The sequence below is a fragment of the Lepidochelys kempii genome, chromosome 9, assembly GCF_965140285.1.
Source record: "Lepidochelys kempii isolate rLepKem1 chromosome 9, rLepKem1.hap1, whole genome shotgun sequence".
Lineage (NCBI taxonomy): Eukaryota > Metazoa > Chordata > Testudines > Cheloniidae > Lepidochelys > Lepidochelys kempii.
In genome coordinates, this window is record NC_136388.1 from 13,651,288 (window position 1) to 13,663,303 (window position 12,016).

General features: G+C 39.9%; 1 protein-coding gene across 4 annotated transcripts in view; it reads right to left on the bottom strand.

Annotated features, from left to right (window-relative positions):
• The window catches only part of NAALADL2 (N-acetylated alpha-linked acidic dipeptidase like 2), a 920,300-nt gene that overhangs the window by 165,589 nt on the left and 742,695 nt on the right, over positions 1–12,016 (bottom strand). For all 4 annotated transcript variants that reach the window (XM_073359348.2, XM_073359349.2, XM_073359350.2 and 1 more), the window contains one exon: positions 7,197–7,343. In XM_073359348.2, the coding sequence (XP_073215449.2) occupies positions 7,197–7,343 (147 nt within the window). The remainder of the gene's footprint in view (positions 1–7,196; positions 7,344–12,016) is intronic.

Genomic DNA, 12,016 nt, shown 5'->3' on the forward strand with positions numbered 1-12,016 from the left:
CACAGGTCAGGTGTCCCGTTGTAAAACAGCTGACCTGACTACTTGCACCCAGTGGAGTTTATTGTTCCAGCTATAGGGAGTCTACTGAACATGCAGAAAACTACCTAACCCAATTCCAGAAACTTCTGGGCATGGCATGTTAATTGTGCCTAGCAATGGTGACCCAGACACAACTCATTCCGCTTTCCACCTTGGCTCTAGATGTCTTAGAGAGATCTCTCCCTATTTGGCACATGGGTACACTAGCAAGTAGTACAATTGTTAACTACAAATCTGTTTACCCATCTGCTGTGCTGTGAAACATAGTTTCAATGACTTCAATCAGATTTACTTAGATTATGGAGGGCATTTACAAGAGCAGAGTTCAGCCTAAGGTGGATGTTACTTCATATGGAAGAACACAGCTATCAATTATTCATTTGAAGTAAACAGACTTATATGAAACGGCTGTATTAGTGAGATTAAAAAAAGACAGAATAGAAACTGAGACAGAGGAAGAAAGAAAAAGAAAGCAAGCAATACGCAAGGGCAGAGGAAGAGGGGAAACAATTAAGTGATGAAAGGATAGTCTCCATTACACCAGACATGCAAGCACATTCAATCAATGCACCGAAATGGAACCAGGAACAACCAAATAGGAAACTGAATTCACACACAGAAACTGATTCTCATCTCACATTACTGTAACTCCATTGACTTCAATGGTTGCTCCTGATGTTCAGAAATGAAGCTGGGAGCAGTATCAGACTTGCATTGCTCCTTACAACCCCCTCAGACCATAGGTAAGGAATATAAAGGAAGCTGAAACAAAAACACTTTAAAAAGATCCATCCCTAAATAGGTTTCAGAGTAACAGCCGTGTTAGTCTGTATTCGCAAAAAGAAAAGGAGTACTTGTCGCACCTTAGAGACTAACCAATTTATTTGAGCATAAGCTTTCGTGAGCTACAGCTCACTTCATCGGATGCATACTGTGGAAAGTACAGAAGATCTTTTTATACACACAAACCATGAAAAAATGGGTGTTTACCACTACAAAAGGTTTTCTCTCCCCCCACCCCACTCTCCAGAACCTTTATAAACACAGTGACCAATGATGTGTCAAATACAGTGGTTTGGCAATTGTGCACAGGTACTTTCCAGCAGCATGAAGCACATTCATCTTTTATATCTAATGCTCTATTTACTGATATGAAGCCACATCATTGTGAAAATCCAAATTTAGTACATTCAAGAATATAGAAATGTACTGTACAAAAATGGAATGAAAAGAATAGCACTTGAAATTTACCCTTTTCACGGGAATTTCTGTCAAGTCTATGATTTTGCACCACCAATGTAGATATTACAACAATATGGAGAGTTACAATGATGGACCAAACTACTGTGCTCTAGAATGTCTTCACTTGTGCGGCTCTAGGATACTGATGAAGATTTGAGTAAGGTTGTTTCTGTAATAGTACCATTACATGCCACTGAGAAAAGAAAGACATAGTCATGGACCTTCAATTACTGTCTAGATATCTTAGATACTTATACTGCCCCCATCACGTAATATCTAAGCACCCTCACAATCTTAAATGTATTTTTCCTTGCAACACTATTGCAGGGGAGAGCAGGGCTATTATTCTCATGTTACAATGGGGAACTGAGGCACAGAGAGGCTAAGTGACTTGCCCAAGGTCACACAAGAAGTCTGTGGTGGAGCTTGGAATTGAATCCAGGTCACCAAGTCTTAAGCTAATGCCCTAACCACTGAACCATCCTTTTTCTATTAGAAGAGCTCAGATGTGTTCTCAGCACAACTCCTCACTGCATCTACAGACTCCTCTGCTATTGCTTAAGATTTCCTGAAATCAGCTTGAATAGTTTGGAAAACTGTTCTACATCATTTGCTTCTTGGTCAGATTCCCCTTCAAACAGGGCCCAAAGAACAGGGGAATCAGTGGAGTGGTGTTTATACCAGCTCCTCAGTTGCTTGTGTATTAAACTTGGGCTTCCTCTTGTTGATGTGATGAATTAGAAAGTGACCTTCAAGCTGTTGTTATCCATCCTGGAGGTAAAGCTAATGCCCCAGAGGCTATGGAGACAGAGGCTTCCCCCAAGCAATAACAGCAGGACCCTTAGAAAAAGGAGAGATTAATAATGTGGTTTTCCTGCTTGAAAATTTTTCCGACTTGATTTCTTACCAGGAGACTAAAATGCTATGTATTTCTGTTAGTAAACAGATGAACTACATTTCACTTAGTATATTTTTATCATGGTGGTTGGGCACTTAGTATGCAGTCTGCTTGCTCAGTTCTAACCAAAGCTGTTTGCCATCGAAATCTCACCTCCCTGAAACATTGCTTCAGTATATTAGCTAAATTTCAAAAAAGATATCTTTTGCTCACTCTTCTGGTCTGAGCGTTTCCTCTTACATTTTTAATTCCTCGTATTTACTTCTCAAGCTCCTGCCGATGTAGTTTTTATATCCTTCTCTCTGAGGATCAGCATTGCACGCTCTGTGCAAGAAATACGTTTCTGTAGCTGATCTGTAACTGTTGCTCTGTACATTGGAGCTTCCTTCAATATATAATAGAATGGATGCAAGATCAGCGTAATTTGTGCCTCTCTCAGAGCGGTGCTATTGTTTTTTGATACTCCCAGCCTTCTCCAGAAAATAGATTTAGCATCCTTAAATCGCTCCTGAACTGCTCATGTCTGGTAGTATATAGCATACTATATGAGCCACTGAGCCAGTTTCATAAGAAAATGTTAATAAATCAATGAAGTGGCATGTAAATGATGGAAGATTAACTGCTCACATAACCAGTACAATAAATAATCAAGAGAATCCAAATTTAATCACGCTGAGTAACTTTGCTTGTACTAAAAACCCATCCGCTTGCCTACATACATTTGCATATTTTTCTAAGTGTTTCATTTCTCACATAAAGCAGATATCATGAGGTTCAGGGCAAAATACACTTAGGTCTGAAAGGTGCGGTACATCAACTTCAAGACTGGAGATAATATCTATCACATAATTTATTTAAGGTATTAATTTACAATACAAGAGATAAAGTAACTAGATTTTTAATAGAGTGCGGCGCCTTAAAAGTTCAAATTCATTGTGTGACATTTAATCAAATGCTCCAATATTTTCTTCTACGAGTTCAACTATATTGCTCCATTTTTTTCAAAGCAAAATGATAATTAATAGTTGTAAAAATAACCTGAAGATGGAATATGAAACTTTCTATAGGAGTAAAATAAGCAATATTGATGGGAACTTCAGTGTTAATACCATACATGTTGCTGGGGAAAGGAATATGGTTTTGATACAATAAAGTTTGCAGATTCTTTCACATGCCCTATATATAGTGAATACCCAGATCTGGAACAGAAACTATGTGCAACAGCTGTTAAGAGTGTATTGGACCACAAGCCTGTCATAAACATTGCCTCTTAATCTGAAAGTGTCTCCTTTTTCATTTCCTTTAAACCAACCTCTGCATTGCATTTAATCTGAAACAGAATGATTCTCCTAATAGGTGCAACAGTGTTTACAAATTGAAAACCTAGTTATTAAACTAAATCTTGTTTCTACAGACATTTCCATTAACACCATAATATCTTCTAAAGAGGATCACCCCAACATTTGGCACATCCATAGTTTGCTCTGCATTTGTGAAATTGAATCATTAGCAAATTAGCAGTGCACATGCCAAGCAAAGCTAAGGATGAAAAGGGATCCAGCCCTGTTACTCAGTTTCATTTTTGTATCTAAACCGCTAAGGGAACATGTGTAGGCACAGAAAGTGCTTAACATGACAATCAGGGAAACAGGATGTTAAAATGTTTTCATAGTTAGAAATAAGGAAACACACCATTTTCATGTCCTCTTCTATCCACATGGTAGATTTTCACAAACGTTGCTACCAATTTTCAAAGGTGTTTAGAGGTATTGGAGGTCTAATTTGAGACTCCTTAAAAGGAAATTTATTTTCAGACAGTGAGTGCTCAGAATTTCTTAATATGAAGACCCTATAAGATGTCTCAACTTAGGCAACCAAAAATTCACTTCTGAAAATGTAGGCTATTACTAGAAAGGAGACATGATAAAAGAATGTAATATAATGATCTAGAGAAAGTAGCTCACAAACTTCTATTCTTCCTGTCTCCTAACAAAAGAACAAGAGGACATTCAATGAAAATAAAAGATGAGAAATTTAAACTGTTGAAAGGAAATATAATTTTCACACAAACTGTGATTAAACTCCGGAATTCACTGCCACATCAAGTTGCTGAGGCCAGGAATTTAGCAAGATTTAAAAAGAGATTGGACATTTATATGTATATCAAGAATAGGCAGAGTTACCATAATTAATTATAACAAACAAATTTGTGGAAGAGATATTAAACCTCATGATTAAAGGCTTCAGAGGGGTAGCCGTGTTAGTCTGTATCAGCAAAAACAATGAGGAGTCCTTGTGGCACCTTAGAGACTAACAAATTTATTTAGGCATAAGGTTTCATGGGCTATAATCCACTTCATCAGATGCATGGAGTGAAAAATACTGTAGGCAGATATAAATATACAGCACATGAAAAGATGGGAGTTGCCTTACCAAGTGGGGGGTCAATGCTAACGAGGACAATTCAATCAGGGTGGATGTGGCCCATTCCCAACAGTTGACAAGAAAGAGTGAATATCAACAGAGGGAAGATTACTTTTTGTAGTGCTAATGAGGCCAATCCATGCAGGGTGGAAGTGGCCCATTTCCAACAATTATGTTTATGTTATGTTTAAAGGCGTAAGACTTATCTCTAGCTATTTGAGATTAGGAGGAGACATAAATGTGGAGGCTAGATTACTCCACATCTGTCTTCTTCCTACACATTCATCGGAAGTGTCTGGTTTTGGCCCCTGTTGGAAACAGGACACTGGACTAGACACTCAATCTGATCCAGTATGACAATCTCTGTGATCCTAAATTTTTACGTATCTTCCACAGATTTTTGTTTGAATCAAATAGAATGCTAAATCTTCTTGTTAGCCACATAAAGAATCCATACACAGAATATTCAGACCCTGCTCAGAAGAGCTTCATGTTACCCTGAATGGCTTCCCAAATCAGTTATACAGAAAGAACAACATTTGAACAGAGAACCAGTGTACTTATCTGACCACACAGAAGCTCTGTCTTTCTAAAGGTTAACGCACAGGTTCCACAACAGGAATGAAATTCCATATCTTAAGGACTTAAGTTGTAATCAAGTGGTGCATAGGGTTTTGTGCAGGCTTCCCTGAACCCTGAGTGACTTTCACCCCTCATTAAAGAAAAATAATCAGTTAATAATAAGTCACATTTTATTTGATGAGTACAACCATGTGCTTGGTGCTATAAAGAACAGTAAATAAGACACAGTCCTGACCTTTGCATGGTGTGAGAAATAATAAAATGACATTCTAACTAATCACAGATTATTTTTAAAATGTTGGTCTTTATTTTCTTTCCCTTTTGAATCCAGATGAAAATATAGAAATGGAAAGACTCATTAGAACTTACTACTCCATAAGCATTATGTACTGAATTTATTTTACTCACCATAAAGGAAATAGTCACTATGAGTGGTTTATTATCACACTTGCTGATAATACTCCCATTTTGAAGTTGTGTCCAAAAATAAAGTTAAAGTCAGTTTTATATTTTTGACTTCAGGGATATATCTTGATATTGTGATAGATGTTCAGTAAACCAAATGCTTGTTTTGTTATATCCCAGTCTCTCTTTCATACAAAGGACAGAAAAATTGATCCAAATTTCCCCAGGAGTTACCTAGATAGGAACATATGCTGATTGCAGTATATTACTTGAAATGAGAATGGTCTTGATTTATTTTTAAAGTAAATCATAATCATAATAATAATAATAAGAGAAGCCGATTGAAAAATGTTTGATTCTTGAAAGAAAACAAGAAGGTTTCGTTGGCACCAGATATTTTTAATTAATTCCATCAACCCCCAAACTTCCCCTTTTGTTGACAAAAAATGCACTGCTAAAGTATGTTGCCATTTTGCAATGACTCTGGAAGGAATGAAGACTAACAGTTTACGTTCATAGGGAGAGAAGAAATGTTGAAGGAGACTAGTGGGAGTTTCGTTCATCTGAGGAGAGCAGAATATTGCAGTGCCTGGTGGTTTCACCCTACATGCCCAGAATGCTGGGGTTACCAGTTCCTCCTCTATACTATGGAAATGGCAACACGGTTTAACTCTTCCATTAATATTGCACATAGGGAGTGAAATTCACCCCAGTGCACGGGGCTAACAGAGGCCAATGCACTGAGAACAGTGGGGCAGATTCTCCACTCTGCTTCAGTGTAGTGCAGAGTGAGTAGTACAGGGAGCCAATTGTGTCTTTATAATCCTCAACCACCTAACCTCGAGACAAATTAGAACTGTGCCGGAGCAAGGCAGAATTAGCAATAGGGGAGCTCCCCTCCACCACAGTTGATCTCTGTGCCACTAAAACTCGACCACAGAACAATGTCAGCATACACTCCAGATACACTCAGGATAGGGGGAGAAGCCAGGATTTATGCCACAGAAAGTGTTCTTAGTGGATTTGGGAATCTAACCCAGTAGATGGGAGTTAACAGCCACTTGTAGATTGTAGAGTAGAATTTTGCCCATGGTTTGGAGACACATGTAAAATGCATTTTAAGGTTTTTCTTTCCTTGACACACAGAACAATAGAAACACACAGATATTCATTTTTTTCTTGTAGCAGGCTGTCTGACAAGTTGGGTTGGCTAATCCATACTGTGTAATTTCTTAGATGACACAGAGCCTTAAACATGTCCCTCAAAAACAAGAAATAAGAAAAAACACTTCACATATCATGGCGTTACTCTGAATGCTGAAGATTACAATTATATTTTTATATTAATCTTACTATTGCAATTTGATTGTTGTGATCTGCTCTATCAAAACGCAAAAGACAGTATACATCTTTTAAATAGAATGCTACAACACTGCAAAGAACTGACATTTCTAAGTACTATAGAAACTTCCAAACATCTAAAATAATTCATTAAAATGAGATAGCTTTCTGCTGTAACCTACTTGGCATGGAATATCACACTGAGTAAAACCAGATTCTGCATTTTTTTTATTCCCTTGTGTTGTCTTTTTCCATTCACAATTACCTGTAATGTTTTGATGTCTTCATAAGAAAACTGCACAGTGGGAACCCCAAGATGGTTGATGAAATAATCAGAATCGCCCTGCATCTGCACAGAACTCACATTGGATCCTGGGCACTTCATTTTCCCCAGACAGGTAAGGCTCTGACTCTGAAAAAAACAAATCAAGAGTTCCAGTTATTTAATTATTTGCAACTGACCTGTAATGACTCAAGATGATATCTGATATTTATGCAGCATTTTCAGCTTGAAGGACCCCAAAGCAATTTAAAAACACAGGCCAGATCTTCCGCTGATGCAAATCAGCATGCATCAATTCACATCAGCTTCAAATCTGGCTACATAAATAGACAGAAATAATTTCATCCACCATTTAAAGGCAGCAACCTCTGTGGTGGAATGTTTAAGTGTACACAGCCACATGGCTGATTATTTCAGAGTAGAAGTGAAGGTGAATATCATATTCAAATGAAAGAGTGGTGGGGGAATTTAGGTAGGCAGATGCAATTACCCAAATTGGCCATGATTTGGGGAATTAGCATCCTATTCTTACAAAGAATGCCATCTGATGAAGTGAGCTGTAGCTCACGAAAGCTTATGCTCAAATAAATTTGTTAGTCTCTAAGGTGCCACACGTCCTCCTTTTCTTATAGCACAGATGGTGAGCTTTAGAGTTGCAAAGAGTTCTTTCAGAATTAGTTCCATAGGTTATAGTCCAATGTCCAATATCAGGGTGAGCGAGTTTGGAGTTGGGGGACCTCAGTCTTGTGACTCAAACTTCCCCTGAAACCTTAGCAGATCTGAGATACAGGATCAGGGCCCAAGACTTCTTTTTATAGTTTCCTGGCAGCCTCTTGACAGTAGGTGAATAATAGGTAAAACACCGTGGCTTTGAAGTAGACCTATTTCCTAAGCCTCATCGATAATTAGCTACATGGATTAGCATAAGGCAACTACCTATCTACCGCCATTCACAGATAGTTTATTACATACTTCAAAGAGAAATGAAGACAATGATATTACCACATTCCCAGTTCATCTAAATATTAATATTCCCTTTTGATCTTTGAATCAATAGAACACAGTGACAGACAGGAACCCTCTGGTTACATCGTTAACCTCTAACAAGATATAGGTAAACATAGACTACAATCACTATCTTCTTCCAATTCTTTAACAATACAAGTCTACAGTTCAAAGCTGTAGTCTATCTAACATGACTATGTTAGCTATTTATAAGAAATAGCCTTAATTACAATTTACATACTTTCCTAATATGTCTTTAAAAGGTAGAATTTGGGTCATTTAGCCTGCAAGTTGCTTAACCCTTTCACAGCTCCCTAACATCAGAGCGCTGCAGCAGATATCTGGTCATCTCACTTGAAATGTTCCATGAAATGCTGGCATTTTAAAAGACTGTGCTATAGTGGCTCACAGACAAGGGGTTAAGGAGTGAAATGCAATGAAAAGGCTGAAACTAAGTATAAATTTACTGTGCTATTGGTTTAAAAAAATTGGTGCAATAATATCTTCATAATCCTTGTGCAACAGGAGTAGAAGTGTGAGCAACAAGAGTGATGTAGTGGTGGGAGTCTGCTATAGACCACTGGACCAGGGGGATGAGGTGGATGAGGCTTTCTACCAGCAACTCGCAGAAGCTACTAGATCGCACGCCCTGGTTCTCATGGGTGACTTTAATCTTCCTGATATCTGCTAGGAGAGCACTACAGTGGTGCATAGACAATCCAGGAAGTTTTTGGATAATGTAGGGGACAATTTCCTGGTGCAAGTGCTAGAGGAACCAACTGGGGGGGGGGGAGGCTTTTCTTGACCTGCTGCTCACAAACTGGGAAGAATTAGTGGGGGAAGCAAAAGTGGATGGGAACCTGGGAGGCAGTGATCATGAGTTGGTTGAGTTCAGGATCCTGACACAGGGAAGAAAGGTAAGCAGCAGAATATGGACCATGGACTTCAAGAAAGCAGACTTCGACTCCCTCAGGGAACTGATGGGCAGGATCCCCTGGGGGACTAACATGAAGGGGAAAGGAGTCCAGGAGAGCTGGCTGTATTTCAAGGAATCCCTATTGAGGTTACAGGGAGAACCATCCCGATGTGTCGAAAGCATAGTAAATATGGCAGGCGACCAGCTTGGCTTAACGGTGAAATCCTTGTGGATCTTAAACATAAAAAAGAAGCTTACAAGAAGTGGAAGATAGGACAACTGACCAGAGAAGAGTATAATATTATTGCTTGGGCATGTAGGAATGAAATCAGGAAGGCCAAATCACACCTGGAGTTGCAGCTAGCAAGAGATATTAAGAGTAACAAGAAGGGTTTCTTCAGGTATGTTGGCAACAAGAAGAAAGCCAAGGAAAGTGTGGGCCCCTTACTGAATGAGGGAGGCAACCTAGTGACAGAGGATGTGGAAAAAGCTAATGTACTCAATGCTTTTTTTGCCTCTGTCTTCACGAACAAGGTCAGCTCCCAGACTGCTGCGCTGGGCATCACAGCATGGGGAGTAGGTGGCCAGCCCTCTGTGGAGAAAGAGGTGGTTAGGGACTGTTTAGAAAAGCTGGACGTGCACAAGTCTATGGGGCCAGACGCATTGCATCCGAGAGTGCTAAAGGAATTGGCGGCTGTGATTGCAGAGCCATTGGCCATTATCTTTAAAACTCGTGGCGAACGGGGAAGTCATGGATGACTGGAAAAAGGCTAATGTACCAATCTTTAAAAAAGGGAAGGAGGAGGATCCTGGGAACTACAGGCCAGACAGCCTCACCTCAGTCCCCGAAAAAATCATGGAGCAGGTCCTCAAGGAATCAATCTTGAAGCACTTACACGAGAGGAAAGTGATCAGGAACAGTCAGCATGGATTCACCAAGGGCAAATCATGCCTGACTAATCTAATCACCTTCTGTGATGAGATTACTGGTTCTGTGGGTGAAGGGAAAGCAGTGGATGTATTGTTTCTTGACTTTAGCAAAGCTTTTGACACGGTCTCCCACAGTATTCTTGTCAGCAAGTTAAAGAAGTATGGGCTGGATGAATGCACTATAAGGTGGGTTGAAAGTTGGCTAGATTGTCGGGCTCAACGGGTAGTGATCAATGGCTCCATGTCTAGTTGGCAGCCGTTATCAAGTGGAGTGCCCCAAGGGTTGGTCCTGGGGCCGGTTTTCTTCAATATCTTCATAAATGATCTGGAGGATGGTGTGGATTGCACTCTCAGCAAATTTGTGGATGATACTAAACTAGGAGGAGTGGTAGATACACTGGAGGGCAGGGACAGGATACAGAGGGACCTAGACAAATTGGAGGATTGGGCCAAAAGAAATCTGATGAGGTTCAACAAGGAGAAGTGCAGGGTCCTGCACTTAGGATGGAAGAACCCAATGCACCATTACAGACTAGGGCCCGAATGGCTAGGCAGCAGTTCTGTGGAAAAGGACCTAGAGGTGACAGTGGACGAGAAGCTGGATATGAGTCAGCAGTGTGCCCTTGTTGCCAAGAAAGCCAATGGCATTTTGGGTTGTATAAGTAGGGGCATAGCCAGCAGATCGAGGGATGTGATCGTTCCCCTCTATTCGACATTGGTGAGGCCTCATCTGGAGTACTGTGTCCAGTTTTCGCCCCACCCTACAAGAAGGATGTGGATAAATTGGAGAGAGTCCAGCGAAGGGCAATAAAAATGATTAGGGGTCTGGAACACATGACTTAGGAGGAGAGGCTGAGGAAACTGGGATTGTTTAGTCTGCAGAAGAGAAGAATGAGGGGGGATTTGATAGCTGCTTTCAACTACCTGAAAGGGGGTTCCAGACAGGATGGTTCTAGACTATTCTCAGTGGTAGAAGAGGACAGGACAAGGAGTAATGGTCTCAAGTTGCAGTGGGGGAGGTTTAGGTTGGATATTAGGAAAAACTTTTTCACTAGAAGGGTGGTGAAACACTGGAATGCTTTACCTAGGGAGGCGGTAGATTCTCCTTCCTTAGAAGTTTTTAAGGTCAGGCTTGACAAAGCCCTGGCTGGGATGATTTAATTGGGGACTGGTCCTGCTTTGACCAGGGGGTTGGACTAGATGACCTCCTGAGGTCCCTTCCAACCCTGATATTCTATGATTCTATGATACTTCATGGCAAAATCTTAGCAAGGAAAGTGCAGTAAATGCTAGCTGAAAGCTAGAAAATAAACCCAAGACTGAGTACTAGCATCACATACTAATGTAGCTTTCAAATGCATTAGGTAATTAAGCACCTTATAAAGAGGCATAAAGCCTTTCAATACCTATGATAGAAAATAAGCTGCCTAGGTTTTCTTAAGAATAGTAAGAGGTTAAAGAGTAGCAGCCGTGTTAGTCTGTATTCGCAAAAAGAAAAGGAGGACTTGTGGCACCTTAGAGACTAACCAATTTATTTGAGCATAAGCTTTCGTGAGCTACAGCTCACTTCATCGGAAAAGCTTATGCTCACGAAAGCTTATGCTCAAATAAATTGGTTAGTCTCTAAGGTGCCACAAGTCCTCCTTTTCTTTTTAAGAGGTTAAAGTAGTCCACAATGCTTGGATGACAGTCTATATAGTATATTACAACTCCTTAGTGCCCTCCTTGTAATTGAATAGCCTGTTTCAAAAGCACTTTGTTCATCCTTTAACATTTAAAAAAATAAATTCATGAGACTAGTCAATTACAAAGAGCCAGGTCCCAATATTCTTTCTTCCTCATATAAAATAGCACATGTAGGACACCACAAGCAGAGTCATCTCTGTCAGTCAGATTGTGCTGGAGGAAGGCATAATTCAACATAAATAAGATCACTGGAATCCGGCCCAAA